The sequence below is a fragment of the Grampus griseus genome, assembly GCF_964374135.1.
Source record: "Grampus griseus genome assembly, chromosome: 14".
NCBI lineage: Eukaryota > Metazoa > Chordata > Mammalia > Artiodactyla > Delphinidae > Grampus > Grampus griseus.
In genome coordinates this window covers 52649496-52674174 of record NC_139008.1, presented here as the reverse complement: position 1 = coordinate 52674174, position 24679 = coordinate 52649496, and the positions used below count along the sequence as shown (strand labels likewise).

The window sequence follows — 24679 nt, the reverse complement described above, 5'->3', positions numbered from 1 at the left end:
TAAGGGAGGAATTTTAAAGGTGTCTGATGCAAAATAAACACTTGATCAGCATTAGATTACCACTATTGCCATGATATGTAATATTTAATTATTATTGCCCTCTCCAGCTCAACATGCTACTATTCTTTCTAGGACATTTACATGTGTATTCAGAAGTGAGTGATCTGTGTTTCTTGTGTTTATGTTAACTTTGTCAGGCTTTGAATAGGGACTTGATAATTTCACTTTTTTTTCTATATTATAAATGTAAAATTTATTTTACATTACATTTGCATTTCATTAACATTACAATTGAAAGAATTCCTCTCAAACTCTTATGAGCCCTGAACCTTTCTTTAAGACAAGACTTTGAAAACCATTTCAGGGTTTTCTTTGATTTGGAGTCTCTTAAAAACTTACTCTTCTTTTGGATCAGCTTTGGTAAGATTTTTGTCTAGAATGAATTATTAGGAACATGCCCGAAAGTAGACACCAGTAAGGAAGTTGTTCTAACAGTGTAGGCAGTAGATGTTGGTCCCCTCTCCTAAATTCATCTCTTTCTTAGTACTTTCAGGCTCAGTAAATGACAACACCTTCATCTCTATCAGAAGACTCCCTGGGAGCCCCCCTTAATTCCCTCCTTTCCTCAGTACCACCTACCACCATCCCCACATCCCGTCCCTCAATAAGGCCAGTTGCCTCGTATCTAGATCACATCTAGAATGCATCCACTTCCATCCCCATCGATTCCATGTTAATCCAGCCACCATGAAATAGACTTTGAAATAGCTTCCTAACTGGCCTCTCTGTTTCCAGCTTTGCACACAGCAGTGTGAACTTCCAAAAATATAAATCAAATCATGTCACTTCCCTGCATTAAACCTAACAGCTTTCCTGTGTTTCAAATACAAATCCAGACTCCATCCCTACAAGAGCCCAGATGACTTGGCCCAGCATTCAGCCCCCATCCACCTCACCACAGATCACTGTCCCCTTCTCTTGCTGTGTTCCAGCCTCTCTGGTCTTTATGTTCCTTGAACAAGCCAAAGCATTCCCACCTCAGAGCATTAGCACTGCCTGGAACATTCTTCTCCAGACTTTTGTGTGCCTCATACTTCTGCCATCTGGATTTTGTTCTATAGGTACCTACCTTGCCACTCTATCTAAAGGTATCCCCCTACCCCCAATCCACTCACGATTCTACCTTCTCTCATTTTATTTTCTTCATAGACTAACCACTGTTTGAAATTTTCTTGTTCATTGTAGTTGTTTGTTTATTGCTCTTCTACACTGTAAACATGATAATGTGTTGTTTATGTATCTCTGGCAGGTGTTTGCCTTCAATAAATATGCATCAAGGGAATGTGTGAATGAATGAATGCAGTCAGGATGATAAAACAGGTGAATTTAAGAGATTGAAGAATGAGAATATTTAAAAGTTAGATATAAAAATAACTACAAAATATGTACATTAAGCCGTACACTTAAAATTAATGCACTCTGTACTCTTTAATACATGTGTGTTATCCCTTAAAAAAAATCCATGAATATTTGTTTAAAATAGCTAGAGAAAGCACAAAGCTTAAATAATATGCCCAACTCAGAAGGTTCCATTTTCACATACTTTGGGACCTAACAGCCTGTGCAAATTAAACATTTATTTGAGAATAAGACTGGGGATTTTGTAAAGATTTGGGGCTCTACCGTGAGGTTGATAAACAAAATTGCTTGCTTTGTTCAAGGTAGTAAGTGGACCTCATAATGAGCTGGTAATCATCTCTGGCTTAAAAGAAAAGGGTATGCCCACAGGGCAAACTTGTTTCAGCCCAAAAAGCATTTTATCATGCCCATCTAAATTAGATAGCTTTACATTACCATGTGACATTTGTTAAATATCCAAATGAAATAGTCCCTGATGTTTAGAAAATGATACTTAGATTTATAGAGTGGTTTCTTGCATAAGACACTAATGCTGTTCATAAGATGTCTCATAAATGGATTTCATATGAGTCATTTGGCACAGAGACACACACAATGTAGAAACTCAAATCTTTTCTGAATAAATAAGTGAATGGGGATAAAAAATAAAAAATTAGAGGTAATTAGTCAGGTTCCAAACAAACCTTTATTTTATTTACAGATCCTAATATTTGAATGAATTCAATTTTCACTTTATCATAATTGGAAGACTGCAACAATTGTCAATTAATTGTACAACAGTGACGGGCTGTGTAATTCAGTAATATTAGCTCCTAAAATGTTTGAGACATAAAAATACAGACACCCTAGTTTTTTAAGTGTACGTTAAAAAACGGGCCCCAGAGTTTCTGTAACTTTTAAGCTCAGGCGAAATTAAATACCTTTCTCTGATTCCCTGCCCAATAAGAAAAACTTTATTGATTGGAAAGTGTTCTTTTCCTCCAACTTTTTTGCATTCTTTTACTCATTTACATGGCAGGCAGGTCAGTAGAACAAAAACAGTGTTGGTTACTGGGGATTAGATTCCTGATTTTAGATAGACATATGCTGTAACTATACATTTCCCAAAGAAGCTAGACCTAGTTCAAGCATTTATATTTGTGGCTTAGAGCATAAGAATGAGGAGATTACAAGTTTAGAAATTACCCAGCATTTGGAAGTAGTGGGCAAGGTGAGGTTCAGCCAAAGGGAGTTAAGTCACTGGGCCAGGCTACCTGTATCTTTCAAAAGCTGTGCATGTTATAATTGCTGACTCCAAGCCATCTACCTAGTCAGCCACTGCTGTTCTAAGCATCTCCTTCCCCTTCAATTCACTACCTATCATTAGGCCAAGAAAACCCCATCACCTACCAAGAATAAAAATATTTTGAAGCTTTCTCCAAAAACACTGAATTCCATGATTCACCCATATCTTCTGTCTGAGACATAGAGCAAATTTTTCACAGCATGGTGGGGGGAGGTGGTGGTACACAGATGCTTTAGGAGGTGCATGAATGAATATTTGTATTCACACCCCAATTAGTTAACCTCTCCAGAGTGTATAGTTCAGTGGCTTTTAGTATATTCAGAGTTGTACAGTCATCACGACTATACAATATTAGAATATTTTCATCACTCTAAAAGGAAGTCCTCTATTCATTAACAATCACCCCTTTCCTACTTCCACCCAGACCCTGGTAACCATTAATCTACTTTCTGTCACTATCGGTTTGACTATTCTAGAGATTTAATGTAAATGGAATCATACAACATGTGGTCTTTCATGACTGGATTCTTTAACTTAACATGATATTTTTAAGATTCTTCCATGTTGTGGAATGTAACAGTACTTTGTTGCTGTTAATTGCTGCGTACTATTCCACTGTAGAGGTAGGCCACGTTTTGTTCCTACCTTCACCAGTTCATGGACATTTGGCTTGTTTCTACTTCTTGGCTGTTTTGAATGATGCTACTATGAACTTCCACGTACAAGATTTTGTTTGGACATGTTTTCATTTCACTTGACTAGGTACTTAGGAGTGGAATTGCTGGGTCACATGGTCATGCTATGTTTAACACCTTGAGGAACTGCAAAGCTGTTTTCCAAATTGGCTGCACCATTTTCCATGGCCACTGGCAGTGTATCTATTAAGTCCCTTATCAGATAGAATTTACAAATATTATCTCTCATTCTATCAGTTTTTTGGGGTTTTTTTTACTTTTTTTATAGTGTCCTTTGAAGCACAAAGTTTTCTGTTCTGATGAAATCCAATTTATCCCTTTTTTTCTTTTGTTGCTTGTGCTCTCAGTGTCTAAGAAACCACTGCTGAACCCAAGGTCACACAGATTTACACCTGTTTTCTTCTAAGATCTTTGTAGCTTTACCTTTTACATTTAGGTCTCTGATTTATTTTGAGTTAATATTTTTTTATATAGTGTAAGGTTTAGGTCCAGTTTCATTATGATAATGATAAGAAGTTTCATTTTAAATTAGTGTATTTTAATTAAGAAATTTGACAACTAAAATAAAAACCTTAAATGAATGCTAAACTGTAAGCATCTAAGAAATGTGCCATAATTTTTTCAGGCTTTCTAGAAAAATCAATCTAGTTTCCATATTACTGAGGGAATTTATACTTAAATTTTAACTTTTATTTTAATTTATAGAGGGTTAGGTTGGAATAGAGGAGTATATATACATATACAAATATGTGCCAAGCTCTGTGTGAATGCAAAATTTTATTTTAAAGTAAAAGCCCTTGTGTTTTTAAGGTTAGGAAAGCATGTATGCAAGGTGGACCTCATCAGGCCCCATCTTCTTGAGTTATTAGTTATGAAATACAGAGGAATACTTCGGCTTTGATAAGGTTAAGCCTTAGTGTTAAAAGTCCTTATATAAGGTTAAAATTAAAAACTACATCAGTACCTTTAACAAAGGGATTACCAAGAGAGATTTCCACTGTACTCAGTTCATTCACATCAAGTTACCTGCTGTCTGATTATCTGAAAATGTTAGAAGCCTCTACTAGGACTTTATTTTAATAATAAATTAAATTATGGGTTACTCAATCCCTGAAAACATGATTTCCATATGTTTTTCATTTGTAGAAGCTGTAAAAACAACTTTTTCATGAGGACTAGGATTACCAGGAGGGCTAATAACATGAATTAGAAGAAATTTTATTGACCAAATACAGTTTATGGAGTTTTATTGGCTGAGTGTGCAGGAAATACTGACTCTTTGATCACTTTTCCTAGTATTTCTACTGGTATTTTCAGAACATTTCCTTTGCACTATTCATGTGTCTGCAAACTCTTAAGAGATACAGTCTTAAGAAAACTTTTCTACCAGATTTGTAGCTGGTTTTAACTTCCTTAAACACAATTAGGTGGCCGCCTTCAATGCTCCAAAAGCATTTATCCCATTACACACTAAGGATCTATGTACATTTCTCCTCTACCAGATCATTAGAACCTTAAGGGCAAAGGTTATACCTCGGTAATAAACATACCCCTAGTATAGAGAATGGAAATACAAGCATAAAGTTTGTTGAATTAAAGCGGGGGTGGGGGGAGTACAAATGAAAGAACACCTGAAAAAAAAGGTATTTTTATAGTATTTGTAAAGCTCTCAGAATATTCAGTTGTACATAGGTGAATCAATTCTTGTACTAAATGTCACCTAAGTAAACATTCACAGTTTTCCTGGGATTCTGTGATATAAAGATCCAAAAAGCAATTTTGAAGAAGGCTGACCTTAAGGCCTCATCTTTGTTGTTCACTGGATGGACAAAGTAGGGAAAGGGTGGTATATAAATGTGAGATAGTTGTCTCTCCTCAACCCAATGCCCTATACATTTCAGGTCCCATCTTCTCATAGCCTTGTTTTCCTGCACCCTGCAGTCCTCTCCTCTACCATGACCAAGTGGAATTCTAGAGCAATAGGCCCATTACCCTCTGCTTACACAGAAGCATTACATGCCCTGTGTTCCCTGGGTGCATTGGGTTATCATGGACCCACTAAACCCCATAACTCTCCTTAAAAGCTATATATGTGCCAACATGTATGTACACTTTTCTTCAAGTACTCAGGTGTTAGAGCATGATCATTGTGGAGCCATTTCAAGGTCTTCTAAGAGTGTTAAGTTCAACAATAGCAACATTTGGGTACTGACTTCAGGGACATTAGCTGTACTCATTAAGCATCCCTATGGGTATTGTAATAACCTCACAAGGGGAAATTCAGAACATAGGCTAGTGCTGGCTCCCTTCTGTGCTAGTATGTAACCTTCAGTCAATATCATAAGATTCTCTTACAAAGTCTAGCATTAGTAAATGCTCATCTATAGACTGAAAAGAAACTAGTAGCATAAGTTCCCATTTAAAAGAAAACTTGATTCTTAGTTGTTTTAAAAAGCATTTTCCTCATTATATTTTTCTTGATACTACAATAATGTATTAAAAGTGCATGGTCCTGGGCTTCCCTGGTGGCGCAGTGGTTGAGAGTCTGCCTGCCGATGCAGGGGACGCGGGTTCGTGCCCCGGTCTGGGAGGATCCCGCATGCCGCGGAGCGGCTGGGCCCGTGAGCCGTGGCCGCTGGGCCTGCGCGTCCGGAGCCTGTGCTCCGCGACGGAAGAGGCCACAGCGGTGAGAGGCCCACGTACCGCAAAAAAAATAAAATAAAAAAAAAAATAAAAAAAGTGCATGGTCCTTGTAAACATTTGCAAATTACATAAAGGATATTGAAGAAATAAATGCTTATAAATTGAATATTTCTGTAATGTCAAGATAAGGAAAGTCTTTCACACATGACAATAAATCAGAAAATAATTAAAAAGACTGATAGATTTGAATATAAAATTGTTTTAAATTTCTGTAGGGGGAAAATACATCATGACAAGAATTTAAGACAAATGATTTAGAAAAAATATTACAACATATATGCCAGGCAAAGGGTCAATAAAAGCAAAAGCTTCTTATAAATTAATAAGAAACAGAGAAATAGCCCACCAGAATAGAGGGGTAACATCCTGAACAAACAGTTCATACTATAAAAGGCATGTGAATAGCCAATAAATAAAGAGGTACCCTCACAAGTAATTTTTAAAACAAATAAAAACAGTAAAAAGATACTATTTTTCTTCCAGTAGACTGCCAAAATGAAAAAAATTGCCAATAACCCATGTTTGTGACCTCATCTGCTATTTGTGGGGCTGTAAACTAATAAAGACTCTTTAGAGAGCATCTGGCAATATGTATCACAAGTTAAACATGGATACCCTTGACCCTGCAGTTCCCTGCCTAGGAATTTATCTCAAACAGATCTTCAGTCAAGTAGATGATTACATAGATACAAAGATGTTTGTTAAAGCATCGTTTATAATAAAAACCTGTCCAATGACGAAAGTTATATTAAATAAATTGTAATACATCTATATAATGGGAGGCAGCAGGATCGGTTTAAAAAGGCAATACATACCTGTATTTATATAAACATTTCATTAATATATTAAGTGGCCAAGATAAAAATAAATATGTGTAGTTTGGTCCCATTTATATACAATTATTTGGATATTTGGGTATGTGTCTAAGTAGAGAAATATTTATTTTTTTCACATTTTTATTGGGGTATAATTGCTTTACAATGTTGTGTTAGTTTCTGCTGTACAACAAGGTGAATCAGCTGTATGCATACATATATCCCCATATGCCCTCCCTCTTGAGCATCCTTCCCACCCTCCCTATCCCATCCCTCTAGGTCATCACAAAGTATTGAGGTGATCTCCCTGTGCTATGCAGCAGCTTACCACGAGCCATCCATTTTACATTTGGTAGTGTACATATGTCAATGCTACTCTCTCACTCTGTCCCAGCTTCCCCTTCCCCCACTGTGTCCTCAAATCTGTTCTCTATGTCTGCGTCTTTATTCCTGCCATGCCACTAGGTTCGTCAGTACCATTTTTTTAGAGTCCATATATATGCATTAGCATATGTTTTTTTTTTTTTTTTTTTGCGGTACACGGGCCTCTCACTGTTGTGGCCTCTCCCACTGTGGAGCATAGGCTCCGGACGTGCAGGCTCAGTGGCCATGGCCCACGGCCCAGCCGCTCCGCGGCATGTGGGATCCTCCCGGACCGGGGCACAAACCCGTGTCCCCTGCATAGGCAGGCGGACTCCCAACCACTGCGCCACCAGGGAAGCCCAGCATACAGTATTTGTTTTTCTCTTTCTTACTCCACTCTGTACGACAGACTCTAGGTCCATCCATCTCACAACAAATAACTCAATTTCGTTCCTTTTTATGGCCGAGTAATATTCCATTGTATATATGTGCCACATCTTCTTTATCCATTCATCTGTCAATGGACATTTAGGTTGCTTCCATGTCCTGGCTATTGTAAATAGTACTGCAATGAACATTGTGGTACATGTATCTTTTTGAATTATGGTTTTCTCAGAGTGCATGCCCAGTAGTGGTATTGCTGGGTCATATGGTAGTTCTGTTTTTAATTTCTTAAGGAACCTCCATACTGTTCTCCATAATGGCTGTATCACTTTACATTCCTATTAACAGTGCAGGAGGGTTCCCTTTAGAGAAATGTTTAGAACTACACAGTCAACTTGCCAACCAGTGGCCTCACATGATTATTTAAATTTAAATTAATTTAAATCAGATTAAATTAAATTAGATTAAAAATTAACTTCCTCAATTGCAATAGACATATATCAAGTGTTCTATAGGCACTTGTGGCTAATGGCTACCATATTGGACAGCACAGATACAGAACAATGCCATCAACACAGAAAGTTGTATTAGGCAACACTGATCTAGAAAGATGTTTTCCAACATGTTTTCAGTGGTTGCTTCTGGGTGGTAGAATTCAGAGTTAATTTTATTTCATTATCCTTTTCTAAATTACTTGAATTTTTTAATAAGTGTATGCCACATCTTCATATTCAGAAGTTATTTTCATCTGAAAAAAGAAATAGCATCTTACAATGTAGATATGAGCATTGCTAATAGTTTGTTATATTTCTTTTGAGTGCTCTCTGTACTTATAGTTGCACCGAATTAACGCCATGTGTACAAGTTCTTAGGGTTGCTTTTATACCTAATATTACACCATCAACATGATTTTTAAAAGCTGAATAAAATTCCATCCTATGTGCTTAAGTGATTTTTGTTTTATATGTTGCCTTAAAAATATTACTAAAATATTTAAGAGTTTTGCAAATCACTTGGATTTGGGGAAATCAAATTCATAATGAAATTTATAGTTCTTTTGTTATAGTTACATAAACATCTAATATATCACACTTCAAAGATGCTTTTTTTGTTCTAAATCACTATTCAGAACCACCCTCATAGAACATAATAGCCTTAGAAATCAGTGTTTTTGATGAAGTACCTTTATAATTCAATCACCCACTTCCACTATTGAATGTAACAATGCACAGAAATCTTTGTTAACATCTTCTTCTGTGGAGACTTATCCAAAATGTATCACCTCTCTTTAAGTCCTTTAGAAGCTGTTCTTTAAATGTACATACTTCATTTAGCTTCCTGGGGCTACATTTTGATAAATATAAAGTGATTTTAATGATGTGAATCAAAGGAAAAAAAATATTTGAGGGATTAAAGAACAATGACCCAAAATCCATGTAAGAGGAGAAAGTGTAACAAATCCACTTGGCATCTTACTCTTCAGGTTGTTTTTGCTGTATTTAGAGTTCTATCCAGAATAAAACTGAAATCAGGGGCTCTGTTTCTGTAGCCATTCTCTGGTAGATAAGGCTTTTACAATTGGATTTATGAACCACAAACAGGAATAGTCTCCAAAGCACCTCAGACTTAGCGTATTAAAAACCCAACTCATTACCATACCATCTACTCCCCTCAAACCTATTCCTTCTCCAGGTATCCCTGTGTCTCTTGGCTACACCACGTCTCAGTTGTTCAGAACCTGCTAATACCTCCATCTCTTCAATCCCAATACCCAATCTAACATCAGGTCAAGCTAGTTTTGCCTCTTCCATGTCTTTCAAATGTGTGCAGCTACACCACGATGCCCCTGAAATGCCGCAAGTGCCTCCCTTCCAATCTGTCCTCTATGTTCTAGCAAATCACACCGTGTTCTTCCTCTGCTTGAACCTATTCAATGGCTTCCCTTTGTTCAAAGGCTTAGAACTCCCTAAGCAGCACAGACCATACCTCTTAGTATAGTCTGGCTCCCTACCTATCTCCCAGGTTCATTTCACGCAAACTCCCTTCCCGCTTTGAACTTTCTCTTGCTTTGAACTTTCTCTTACTTGATTGTCTTCCTCCACCCACAAGGCATTTACATATGCTGTTTCCCCTGACTGAAGGGCTTCTTACTACTCTTCCTTTACCTGCTTAAGACTCTTCCTCATTTTTCAAATTTTAGTTCACCTAATACACCTTTAAGGAAGCCCTCCCTTATTCCATTAATTTTATCATAACAAGCTCTGTCTTGTTTATTTAGAGACTCTTTGATTAATTTAATGCTTGTGTCCTAACCAGATTATAAATATCACCAGGGTGTATAGTATCTGTTTTCTTTCCCTAATGTAGCTTCATCAGCCAGCACCATGCCAGGTAAACAGCAGGTACTTATAAGCATTTGTTCACAGGATGAATAAAGAACTTGTGGCAGATGCCCACAAACACTAGGAACTCTCTAAATGTTCTTCCACAAAGGAGCCTTTGGAACATCTGTCAATAGCAGAGTGTCTCTAGACAACCAGACTCTCTAACGAGGAGAAAACCATGCTAGTCATTGTACTTTGGAGTGAAATGCTCTTATTACATTTCACTTTGAGTTGGACTATAATTGTATTTGAAGGTGAGAGCCCAGGACCCAGCCCTATAGGTTTAGAGCCCAGGAAGCTGGGATCTACCCAACAGAACCATTCTAGGGGAGTACCCAGAGTGAGGTCCTCTTACATGTGTCAGATAAGTCCCGAGGAGAGCAATCTGTGACAATAAAGCAATTGCGAAGCAATCTCCAACCAGAAAGAAAACCAGAAAGAAGCTAAAATAGATAAATTGATGCCTATAGAGATTTGGGGTGATGCTGTTCAAACAGACACGTTTCCCTATTTCCCAGAAACATAGCAGTCTCTTTTAACTTTTATAGACCACCTCTGGACACAACCAGTGACGAGCTGGAGCCAGCTCATACCAGTTCATGATAGTCAATTGTTAAATTTTTGGTAAATGTGCTAATGGTTGTTAAACACAGCCATTATTATAAATTAAATAAGATGAATTTGCCACTAAATAAATTATATTAAAAACATAGATAATAAATACTCAACACTTATCACTTTCTATTTATTTTGTTATATTTTATGATTATCTATGATCTTCAGGCTATTTATAGCTCTTGTATCTGTACAGTGAAATATTATATGATAGTGTTCTACATCTGTAGCACATCTGTACATCTCTTTCCACTTCTGAATCCAATGATGTTATTTGGGTAGTTTAAAATTGGCTATAGTGACAGTATTTACATCATGAAAAGTGGTAAGTGCTACAATTCAGGGATATGGGGGTTTTTGTTCTTGTTGTTTGTTTGCTTGGGTTTTTGGGTTTTGTTGGGATTTTTTCCTTTGAAAGCCTTAAACATGTACCAGCATACCATGAGAGGCAACCTATTCATGGCTCAGTGCAATCCATTTTTTGTACTTAATTGTTGAAATTAGCCAACAATGCTAGGAAATCACTAGATTGAAGTGAAACTCTGAGCGAATCTTCCAATATCTTCTACAGTATATTTCGCAAGAAGGTATCAAGTGGGAATCGTTAAAAGAAAAGAAAGGAAAGTGCTTGAATCCTCTTACTCCCACTTTGTAGACTACTCTGTTTCTTGAGTCCCTAAGTCAGTGTTTGCTATGAATTAATCATAAAGCAAGTATTTGAATGAATCGGAGAACTCAAGAAGTGGAATAATTTGAATTGATCCTTGACAGTAGGATGATTTCTCTTTATATGAAACTGGGTTACATTACAGTTCATCCTAAAACAGTCCATGCCTCAAATGTTGTCTTCTTAAGATGATATAAAAATATGTAGTTTGCCAGTTTCCAAAGGCTTTACAAATCCCCCTGGGAATACTTTGGTAGGGGAGAGAAAAGATGACTGAGTGGGAAGGAGGGAAAAGGTGACAGAGGGATAAATGATATTTGAGAACAAAGTTAAAATAAATTACTTCAAAACTGATTAGTGCAGGTCGACAAGTAAAATGCAAAGAATTGGCTACTAACGTCCTGGGAATACTTACTTGTTTTTTTGTACAATTTTTGTAAAATTTTGAGAGCTTCATAACTCATTGAATTCTTTTTACATTCCGGTTTAGAATTGTACTAGCAATCTTGGTGATACCGTAATGGCATGGGGATATTATTAACCTGCCTGATTTTACTGACTAGACACATTCAGATAACTCTCAGGATAATTGTTTTCTCATGGAAAGTTGAGATGACAACTTTGGTCTTCATGTGTAATGTTGGATTATTTTGATGGATGGATAGCAAAGAATTTTAGAAGACATTTTCTTACTTTCAAAGAGAAGCACACACATAAAAAGGCATATTTAAGACAGGGCTTATTTAGATGCTATTTGTTATTTCTTATAAAAGTAGACATCAAACCTCCTCCAGACTTCGAATTATAAAGAGCTTTATAATACCTGTGTTTCTGAAGGAATAATACATTATTGATCTTTATTCATTATGGAATATAGTTAACTCATTTATCTAGAGTAACGGAAAATAAAAGAGATATAAATAAAACAAAGAGATAAATGTGAAAATCAAATAATATTTAATCTTGAAATACTTTTAGAACCTTTAGTAGACACACATTCATATCTATATTTAGACACTGCTAGATAACTTATCTATTTACTTCAAACTCCTTTAGTTACCTATAGCAAATTGACAGGAAAATTTCTTTCCTTTAAGCTCCTATATCCCTTTTATAATTTTAATAAGAAAAAGATAAACAGCTGACAATTTTTCACTGCTATTTTTCATGTCATACTTAAAATAAATTAATTACATCAGTCACCACAAAAATATGTGAATTCTTTCTTTATACGTGACACAGTACAGTTTGCAGATTCAATTTTGATTACCACACTAATGCTTTAAGGTGAGAAGACATTATTATCATCCATATTGAGTAAAAACTAAGCTGAAACTCAGAGAAAAAAAATAGCCTAATTTTCAAAGCTAGTTGAACACAGGAGCCAGAAACATAAAAGTTCTAGAAATGTCTTTTAGCACTCTTTAAATTATGCTTCCCATGGAAGAGCAAATTAAGGAAAATATAAAGGAAAAGTGTGTGTGTTTAAATATAATATAATAAATAGATAACAAATGTAAATACAAATATATGTCTTGCTTGATAAGTCACAAAGTAAGTAAATATATATATGTGTGTATATATATGTACATATATATATTTGTAGTAACATGTTCTGGTGTCCATAAGAAATTAAATTATTCAGTAGATGCCCCTATATTGTCTTTCATTTTCAGGCTATTGATTTATTTTTCACATACTCACAGCTTGTTATGTGCTGCCCTGAGCACTTAACATATAATTATTCATTTATTCTGGTAACAGAGGAACTGAGTCAGAAGGATTAAGAAAACTCACGAGGTTACATTGCTTTTAATTGGCGCATCTGAAACTCAGAGTCAGATAGACAGGATACAATTTCTGCTGTCTCCCTCAAAGTGTCAGAAGTCCTTAGCATCTACGCTAAGCACGTGGATTTTCCAGAAACTGCAAAGGGAGCATTGTTTGTATTTGTCATTGTTGAGGAATTGTTGGGCCTTCTTTTTTTAATATGCTTGATTTTCGCTTCTGTTCTGAGGTTTCAGAAGCCCCTTTGGTGCCCTCTAATTGTATCAAATACCATATAAGGAGGTAAATCCCACAACAAAATAGGAAAAAAAAAATATCTCACCAATTAAAGGACTCATGGACCAGAGAGAACTTAGTAAATATTATCTGCATTCTTTTAACAAACAGGCTTCATTATTCTAAAACTTGGAAACAATGATAATGAAACTTACCCAAATATTATCTGCATTCTTTTAACAAACAGGCTTCATTATTCTAAAACTTGGAAACAATGATAATGAAACTTACCCAGAAGCACCACGCTCCCCCTCAACCCACCCCACTCCCCAAAATGTAATGCATGTCACCCGCTCTGTGGGGGATTTTAACCAGGACGGAGCATATGCGGACTAATTGCCTGCTTTGCACACACCGCTAGCCCTCAGGACATGTGGCTTTTTATGCACTGGAGTGGAAATGACGGTGTATATGAATTTTGCTGGGAGTTAGGTGGTTGCATGTGTCACAGAAGGCCTGGGGAGAGTTTGAAACATGAATGACAAGCTATCTATACTTTAGAATTTTTAAGTTTGACAAATACTGACTCCATGAGGAGGAGGAAGCTCACTTCTTTTCCCACTGACTTTTTTAAAAAAACTGCTATATATTTCATGCACTTTGACTTTCAGTAAAGATTACTGTACAAATGATGATTGAACTTGGCTGTTTGGCTTCCATTCTTTTCTAGCAAGACAAGTGGTACCACTAGACCATATTTCTTTCCTATTTTAATTTCACATTCGGATTATTTTGTATTTTTAGGAACTGCCTAAAATATCACTAAGGGAGATGACTTGAATGGATGCTGATTTATTTGTTTATTCTGCCATTTGAAATATTTGCACTATTTTTATATCAGCTCCATCAAATTGGCTACGCTTTTTAACACAATGTGATACAGAGAGGGCTTAGACTTTATGATCCACTGTACCCGGTGGCAAATCTTCCTTCCCCCATTTTACAAAACTGGGCAAATTACTTTACCAACCCCCAAACCTCAGAGTTCTCATTTGCAAACTGAGGGGAAGAAAAACATAGCTACCTTTCAACATTAGTTTGCAGATGAAGCAGAGGGAAAAATATAGAACAGCTAGGATGGTGCTTGACAAACGATTACTAATTAGAACTTACTGTGGCTATATTTATTATTTTTTATAGAACTGATCAGTTAGGAATCTAAATCTATTTGCCCTAATGAAATTCCTTCAAATGTAGATCCCATAGAATACATGAAGATTAATCAATATCAGGACCAAATTTTATTTCTTACAGTCATTCCTTCAACAGTGTAACAGACATTTTCTGTGCACTCATATTCCACTGGCCCACCCCAGCGTTCACCTGTAGAGTTCCTACATAGTCCTGAGAATGTTTTCTGGCCGTAATGCAAGGGAGTGGGCCTCCCAGGAGAGATGCTCCATCAACAAGAGGTGGGAGTTGACAGGTCGGTACTCCAGTTTCCAGGATCCTTGGGGGTATGTTCACACAGTCTTAGGGTTGTGCTGGTTGGATTGAGCCTCAGTTGCCCAAAGTGGTAATCTGCTCTATATCCTACATACTGTAAACATGCTATCAATTGGCTTTCTTTCCTCCTTGTCTTACTCTCTCATTGTACTTCCTGTGATCACCTCCAAAGTAATGTATCAATACTTGCCCCCAGATCATTGACCCAGGTCTGTTTCTGAAGCATCAAGACAAGCATCCTTGAGCATGTGTACTGCGACCTAGGAACCTAGCTCAGATAATGCAACTTCTTGAAATAACAGCATTTGTGCAGCTCTAACAAGTATCACTTGGACATCTCTACATTCTGGGACTTACTTGTTCCCAGGAATCCAGGCAGCTTATTTTAATCCTCTTTTTATTCTCCTTCTGAGTGTCAGCTGGCTGAATGCCTCCAGCACCCACTTCCTCTTTCTCTTCATTCTTTGAAACTACATAACTCTGAAACTACGTTAAAACCACACCCTGAGATTGTTCACTGAAAGGAGGAAAACCTCAAGCGGTTAAATTTTACGTTAATCACTAGAATGCTAGTTGGAGATTTTCCTTGAATTTATCTCTCTCTCCTCTGTAGCCATTCCCAAGGATAAACAAAATTTTAGCTGCATAGATATGCCTATGATCAAGGGGAATATTTTTCAGGGTGATTGCATTTACATTTCTTCTAAAGTATTTTTTTTCTTTTAGATTTGAACAGTCTGTTAGTTTTCAGCTCAATAAACTCATGTCTGGCACCTTCAGGACACTTTATTTTGGATGGAGATGCATAGCCAGGCCAACTAAATGTTTTCTTCTCCTCCAATAGATTTTTTTACTTGTACATGGAGGCCTCCCATGAGTGCAGTGAAGACTGTGTATACAACTTCATCACCACTCTATCCAAACAAGTATAAATAATCTTGTTATGATAATGCCTCTGTGAGATATGAAGGACTGTACTGCTCTTTTTCTTTCTAGTATTTGCCCATAGTCACTTTTCTTTGTCATAGTCAGTCTGTTCTCACTTTGCTATTTCCTCCATCTAAAGAAATAGCTGAAAACTATTCAAGCCGCCCCCGTCCTCACTTACAGGAAAAAATGGATAAACAACGTCCTCCAAGTCTTCCCTTCTGTGTAGGAGAATGTTCATGGCACCGCATTTCAGAGTTAAAAATCCATGCAAGTGGAAACTTTTATCTGAAAAGGCTTGCTGGCTGTGTGAGCTGCCTAAACTACTGGTATATCCTGAAGAAGAGAATAGCATTCCTCATGACGTTCATAAAAAAGAGCAAAACTTTTGCAATGAGAGATGTGAGAATAAGTATTGATTCCAAGGGGTTTGTTCATCTATGTTTTATTTTCCAAAAGGCAAATGTTAAATTCAAAACCTTGATGGAAAACCACCCTTGACATAAGTTTATATCTTTCTTTCACAACAGATTTAAATAAAGCATAAGCATGCTAATGTCATTTTAATCTAACAAGGAATCTATCTCTTTCATTTCTGACTGTTGTACTGAGTGTTAATAGAAAGACTTTTATATACCTGGTTCTTTATCTGAATGATGGATTAAAGTTACATCTATATAATTTTAATTCAGATCAAAAATATTGTATTAAGTGCTGGGAATAAAATTAACCTAATATGCAAATTCTTCAATAAGCCTAACATCCAGTAAAGATATATTTTATGGGAATGAAAAATGAGTGAGGTATATTTTCTGCACCAAGAATGTTTTTGGTATCAAAATGAAATCTAAGGTCTTGAAAGATTTTTTTTTTATTTTGCATATATCTGACATACAAATAAAATAGCTTTTCTTTGAAAGTCATATATATTAAGGAATGAAGGTTGAAACTGGGATTTGACTCTTTTAAAAATCATCTTTTAGCATGTGATTATCCTTTTTATTAATTTCTATTTTGTCGAATGAAATGTTATAATTATATAATGCATACCTGTGTCTCAGGTGTAGATGGGTCTTGACTTTCTTCAGTTGCCTATTACCTAGAAATGGGAATCATTAATCTGAGCAACTTTGCTTTCTTTGCAGCAGAACTGAAGTAATTTAATCACGAATCCTAATGATTAAGAGAAAATGAACTTATTTAGTCAGACAGTCTTTATTTTGTAACACTTATGGGAATGAATAGAGATAATCCTTCACTTAACATTAAAATTACACTTAAATTATAGCTGCCAGGATTCTTAGTTGGTCTGGCTAATTCCAATTGTGGAGACACATGTAGGAGATTCTCTGGGGAAAGCAGGCCTGAGTGCCAGCTTAGTGAAACTATGAAATTTCAAGTTCACCTCACCTCTTTTTTTTTTTTCTGAGCTATATTCTTTAGTGTTCTGCAACAGAGATATCGGACATTTTTATAGAGTTGTGGGGATAGCTTGTTTTCTTTGTAAAATTTTCAAAGAATTTATATCATTGCAGGGACCAAGAAATATGTTTGAACTTGGTAGTAACCTACGTAGGTAAATCCTTTTCTGAAAACTGGTCAGGAGGTTCAATCAATGAGAAACAGAAATAAGATTCCTTAGTAGAACAGATTTTGGGAAGAGGGTGGTTTTTATGCAAACTGTCTATAGGTTTTTGTTATTGTTACAACATATTTTGATTTTGTTTGTTTTTGAAATGCAGCCACCCATATCCCCAGACCAGAGAAACAATTCCCGAGAGACAACCATTTTTTAGACATATTTACTTAATTTTTTGTTTGTTTTTGTTTTGGCCATCCCACGTGGCTTGCGGGATCTTAGTTCCCAACCAGAGATTGAACCCCGGGCAGTGAAAGCACCGAGTCCTAACCACTGGACTGTCAGGGAACTCCCTAGACATGTTTACTTTAAATCCTTCCACTTACAAGTTTCTCCAAACACTGAGTGCCTTTGCTGTTTATTCTTCTAGATAATTTCCCCCTTTTGCCTATTCTCTGAGGGTCTCCTTTGCTGAAAACAACTGAGGGCAACTTTTGGTACTTGAAAGGACAGATACCTTTTCCAACTATACCCTTCACATAACAGTCTGCTCAGTAATGAGGAATGAGATTTGAAGCCACCACATCAGCTTGGGATGTTGTGTTCAGAATAGAAAACAGTACAGGTAAAAAGAAAAGTGAAGTCATGTCTTAAGAGAGATTTCTAACATAACCATGTTTGGTGTTGTTAAAAATGAAATAGATGAAGAAAAGGTACAATTTTAAAGAGAAATAAAATGATTAATGATGGAAAAGAAAGTAAAATATAGTTTAAAAATTAGTATGATCCATCACCAAGAAAAGGTATTAGTAAGAAAGTTGCTTGTTATATATTTAAACGATTTCTCTGCTTGCTTTCAGAACTACATAACTTTAAAATATTGTGGTTTCTCTTTAAAATATTGTGGTTTCTCTTGAATTTCTAAATTTTATTTCTAAAATTTCTTGCTCCTCCAGTTCATGCTCAATACTTTTTAAAAATTTATTATTGATGTATAAATGTTAACTATCTCAGATGTAGATAGATATATAACAATGAACCCTCAAATACCTACCCCTCAGATTCAGTCATCATCATCATTTTGCCAGCCTGCATTATCTTTCCAATCCCATATATATATATATATATATATATATATATATATATGTAACCATTAAACCATTAGTGGGAAAACTTAACAGAACTGCCACAAAGAGTTGGTCATCTTTCCCAAAACTTCCTGTTGACTGTACCTAACAGTATTGTTAGGGACAGTATGAATCCTCGAATCCCTCTTCCAGAATTATCTTCTATTCTAGGCACCTTCCCTCAGTCCTCTGTACTTGCCCGGGGTTCCTATTTCTCAAGGAAAACTCAAATGAATCCCTGAGCCCCACACCTAGTCCCTGAAGTTCTGAGAGGTGACACTCTTTAATCCATCAGCTATTAATAAGTGGGCAAAAGTATTTTTAATGGATATGTGAATTAGGCAGCAAAGTAGTATAGAAGGAAGAGAAAATACTTGAAAGAGAAAAGAGCCAGAGGGTGAGTCACATGGCTGTCAATGGAAGGAAAGAAAGGATACAAAGTATAGAATGCATTCAATTCCAAATATTGTCCCATTAAATGTTGTAGAACCGAAGATATTGGTGGACTTTGTAATCACTGATTTAACACTAGGGATTTATAATTACAAGTTTCAGGTGGTTTCTGAAGTTTATTTTTCTCTTCTAAGTACACACAAAAAAATTTTTAAGTACTGATCAAATGTATTTTCTCTTTGAAACTTGCCTCAATGGTGATCAAAACCTGAGATGCAGTTGTTTCACAGAACAGCTGGTATCATTCTTTAATTAGCCTTCACAAAAAGTCCATTCTTTCGGAACATTCTCCTTTAATCTTTCATTAATGGTAAAATGTTAAACATTTCCCTTTTTGCTATGAGTGTTTATTTAATATTTTTTTTACTGTGTTCCTCTCCTTTTCTAGGTCATGCAAATTGATACTTTTGTGATAGCATTTGATCTTTCAAGGAGGCCTGATGTTCTTGATAAATTCTCAGCTTGTTAGTCAAGTTGAAATTTTGATTATATTGGGCACAGCTTTGAAATGGGATTTCCTCTCATCATAACTTACCTGAAAATGTTTCTCTTCATTCGGCCAAACAGAGGAGAAAGTTTTATTAACTAAAGAGAGAATTAATGTCACCAAATCAAATAACTCAGCTGGAAACGTTTTGTTGTTTCTTTCTTGGTTTTTTCAAGTTTGCTTTTTCTTTATAAGGGTGCTGTATATAAAAACCTCAGAAGGGAGATCAGAATAACCAGCCTAAGTCATTAAGCCCTGTTGGCCCAGCATTTAGCTAAATAAATAAGAATGTAAATTTATTCCTTGCTCAGAAGCTGGCTGAAAATTTGCTAAGTGATTGATTTAATGCTAATTTTCTGCATGAAGCTCTTATCTTCTTCAAGGCCTGTATGAAAGGAAAATAAATTCAGCCAAAATGGCGGAGCCCTATGTAGATTTTGTTTTGAATTCAGAAAGTTTGGAAACCTCCTTTGCCCAGCAGGACTATATCTCCAAAGGATCCATACTTATGATGTCACAAAGAAGTCAACTTGCTCTGAAAAGACTGAAGAATTTCTCTATGTCCAAATCCCAGTACTTTTTTAGGATAGAACTGAAATAACATATTCATGGCAGGTGCCGCCATGTGGCTCACTTTAACAGTCCTCTCTGTCAGTGTGCAGTGTGGAGAAAGTCCATGCTGTGACCCTCAGCTAGGTTTCTGCCCCAGCCCTAGGTGGCATTGTTGTGTTTTGATTCTGCCAAACCACCCTCTTCATTTCAATGTGTTCATGAATTGAGAAGGATGAGATTTTGCATTTCACTATGTGATTCATGGGATGATTGGAGGAAATAAAGGGAGAATTGTGACACATAAAAATGTGTTACTGAATGACAGTATGACAGAAAGAGCTCTTGACTTAGGACCATAAGTCTTTTTTCCAGCTTTATTGAGATATAATTAACACACAATATTGTGTAAGTTTAGGTGCACAGCATGTTGATTTGTTACATTTATATATTGCAAAATGATTACCACCAGATTGTTAGCTAATGCCTCCATCACCTCACATAATTATCATTTCTTTTTTGTGGTGAGAACATTTAAGGTCTACTCCCCTAGCATTTTTCCAATATATAATACAATATTATTAACTATAATCACCATGCTATACATTAGATCCCCAGAACTTATCTTATATCTGTAAATTTATACCCTCTGACCAACATCTCCCCATTTTTCCCACCCTCCAGTCTCTGGTAACCACTACTCTAATCTCTGTTACTATGAGTTCAGCTTTTTAAAAATAATATATAAGTGATATCATGCAGTATTTGTCCTTCTCTTTCTGACTTATTTCACTTAGCATAATACCATGAGGATCGGGACTTCCCTGGTGGAGCAGTGGTTAAGACTCCACGTTCCCAATGCAGACGACCCAGGTTCTATCCCTAGTCAGGGAACTATATCCTACATGCATGCCACAACTAAGGAGCCCACCTGCTGCAACTAAGACCCAGCACAACCAAATAAATAAATAAATAAATATAATATTAAAAAATACCATGAGGATCTGAGGATCATAAATCTTTATGCAGAAATTCTCTCTTCACAACCTTTGGGCAAGTTATTTCACCTCTCTGGGCCTTTCTGGGTTGAAGGACTTCAACTCATACCAGTTTCTAGTAAGAATAAAAGGAAACTTTACCTAGAGATTATCATACTAAGTGAAGTAAGCCAGACAGAGAAAGACAAATATCATATGATATTGCTTATATATGGAATCTAAAAATGTGATGCAAATGAACTTATTTACAAAACAGAAATTGATCCACAGATGTAAAGAACACACTTATGGTTACCAAAGAGGAAAGGAGGGGGGAGGGATAATTTAGGAGTTTGAGATTAACATATACACACTACTACATATAAAATAGATGATGAACAAGGACCTACTGCATAGCATGGGGACCTCTACTCAGTTTTTGTAATAACCTATAAGGGAAAAGAATCTGAAAAAGAATATATATATATATAAGTATAAGTATATATACTTATATACTTATACTTATATATAAGTATATATACTTATATATATATATATATATATATATAAGATAAGTATATATCTCCAAATCACTTTGCTGTACACCTGAAACTAACACAAGATTGTCAATCAACTATACTTCAATAAAAATTTAAAAATTAAAAAAAAGAATAAAAGGCAACTTTGTTTTTAAGGCGTTCTAACTCTAATTCTTTTGATATTATGCTCTAAAATCTCTAGCTAAGACTAAATATTTCAACATTTATTATTATCCAGGACCCCAAATTACGTGAACTTCTGGATGTGGGGAACATCGGGCGCCTGGAACATCGCATGATAACAGTGGTGTATGGGCCTGACTTAGTTAACATCTCCCATTTGAACCTCGTGGCTTTCCAAGAAGAAGTGGCCAAGGTATGTGGATTGAAACTTCTGAAGCTTGTCACCTCGATCTGAATCCGTATGACATTGTCCTGATTCCTATGAAAGACTTTGAGTTTTTGTCATATTTAGCATGTGTTAAAATTCCATCTAAAAATCATTCTGCTGCCAAGTAGAAGTGTAATTCAAACACTTCCAAGTAATGGCATTGGCTTAGAATAATGGATATTTTACATTAGAAAATAAGGCTTTTTATATAATTTCTTTGCAAAAGAAAATATAGATGAAACCACATTCCATTTCACCTAAGCATCTTATCCCAACCTATTTTCTCTTATAGCCTTACCATCTTCTTTCCATCCCTCTCCTAGAGGGCAGACATTTCAGTACCTATTTAACTTCTTTTACCATGTGCACACTTAACCCATGATTATGCACATAGTAGCTGCTCAATTAATATGGGAAAGAATGAAAAGTTTAAAATTTTAAATAACAATTTTAAATAATAATAAATATTTATTCAGCCATGGACTAGAAAGATGAATTAGACATCGCCCTCTCCATTAAGGAGTTGCTAGTTTACTAAGATAGTGGGCCTTTCAGATGCATACAGAAATAACTAGAACAAAGGCAAGATATATCAAACAAGAAGCTATGAACTTCTGGGAAACTTGGACTCAAGTTTGATGCTTTCTCTAAAAATGTCCAGCTGCCATTAGAAGGGAACTGAAATGAACATATTGAAAGAAAAGGTTTCTTTTTCCATGTTTATAGTTTATAAGATACTAATGATGATCCTGACCCTTCATACAATTTCTTTCCAGAGTTGAGAATATGAATCTAGGAACACTTTGAAGTCTGCAGATCATGTCTGTGCCCTTACACAGCTTCTCACATCATGGATCAGAACTATGGGGTCATGTCATGCTGGTGTTCATTGCCTGAGCATTATGATCTATAATTTTTTAAGCCTCAGTGCTCTGACATTTTTTTGAGCTACACCAGATAATCTGACCTGACCTCTAATTCTTCAGTGATTACGGTAGAGGTTTATTTCCAAAAGTTGCATAACATCAACTTCAATTCTTATAATGGAATACATAAAATGCCAACTAGTTTTGACACATTGAGGTCTTTAGAAACTCCTCATCAAGACTGTGTTACAAACCCCATCTATTTTCTCTCTTTAAGAACCAAGTCACCCATTTACTTCTATGGTATAATTTATGCTTGGAGAGAGACTTCTGTTCAATGAAACATTGTCTGTGTGACAGCATTGTACTTGCCTTGCAATCATTCTTATTCTGATACCTGCTGGTATTCTGTTGAGTGTATACACTTCACTTCTCAATATATGTATGTATGGTTGGATGGATGGATGAATATAGATAAACAAATACTAAATATTTCTAAAATATTTCAAAAATATCATTCCTGAAATACAGTCATATTCAGTTTCTTAAAAAAAATGACCAATTCATGATTTTCATTAACTCTCAGTTAAAAGCATTCACTAAATGACAGTGACTTTCAGGGAGGCTTTTACTGTGAGTGAATATAGTTTTATATTACAAACCAATCTGCATATCTTATATTGCGTTAAACCTTTGTGCGGTTGAGTTGAAAACATTTTAATTTCCTCCTCGCTGTGGGCTTCTGCTCACTAATTGTCTTTAGGGATTTTGATTACTGAGCCCTGTAGTATTCCCTGTCAGAAATGAATCTATAGACGTTTTTCCAGCAGCTACTTGCTTAGTATAATTAATGAAGATACAGAATATGTTTTGCCTTCCCAGACTGTGATATTCTATAGGATATTTTTCCTCCATTGAAATTGCTCAGCCAGAAGATTAAAATTTGCAAACACCATGTACTCTGAAAGCTTAATTTCCACCCTTCTAGTTGTCAGCACTGTCTCATAACATCACACCTTCTGTTTAGTCTCTGGAGCCAACATACCTAGTACCTTGCATAGTGCCAGCACCAAAGGAAACAGTTTCCCTCATTATGTAGAACACCCGACAGGAACCTGAGCTTCTTCGAAAGTCAAATGTCTTCAGAAAAAATTGTTTACCAAGGGATTCTGGCTCATTCATTCATTCAACACACATTTGTCAGGTGCCTTCTGTGTTCCAGTGTCAGGGACACAGCATTCTGGAGGAAATAAATAGATAAATCACGATGATGAAGTACACTTACTGTGGGTCAGATGGAGGTCTGTGTGGAAGGATATAGCAGGAGGAGAGGGTATGAGGATGGAGGAAGGGGATTATTTCTTCATGGAGTGCTCAGGGAAGGCAAAAATCTGAAGAAAGTTGCTCAATTGAAACAATATCATAGATTCCTGAGAAATCTCTTGAGTCGATTAAAATTTTTTTTATCAGAACCCAGACTTCAGCTTTCCTAAATATATTATTCCAGATTTGCGTGCTTTCTTTCTTACATAAATCACTTGAGATTGAATTTTTTATTTATTCTTTAAGAGAAGTGACTCCTTTCAAAGGTGGATTGGGAGAAAGCTGTCTTTCAATTTTTCCCTCTGTAGTTGGACTAAAAGAGTGGTATCTTTTGCAATTAAGTAAAAGTCACTCTTCTTGTTATGAAGCATGATTTGCCAACTCTCTGTGTCCTGAAGATGGACTTTCCCTGATCCCTCGAGGGATACTTCCCTTTAATATACCCGGAAAATGGGTGGTTTGTTTCACATTTGCCCTCTGAGTCTCACACTTCTCCCTGCATCTCCTGCTGCCCTGAGGACCAATGAACACATCCACATTTGCTACCCCTGGAACTCCTGGACTTCAGTCCCCCTCTCTGGGATGGCCTGACCCTCCTCAGAGCTTCAGGGGGGAGGTGAA

General features: G+C 36.1%; 1 protein-coding gene across 2 annotated transcripts in view; it reads left to right on the top strand.

The window, feature by feature from the left end:
* PLCB1 (phospholipase C beta 1) overlaps nucleotides 1-24679 on the top strand; it is a 682255-nt gene that overhangs the window by 435302 nt on the left and 222274 nt on the right. For both annotated transcript variants that reach the window (XM_082670207.1, XM_082670208.1), the window contains exon 4: nucleotides 21717-21854. In XM_082670207.1, the coding sequence (XP_082526333.1) occupies nucleotides 21717-21854 (138 nt within the window). The remainder of the gene's footprint in view (nucleotides 1-21716; nucleotides 21855-24679) is intronic.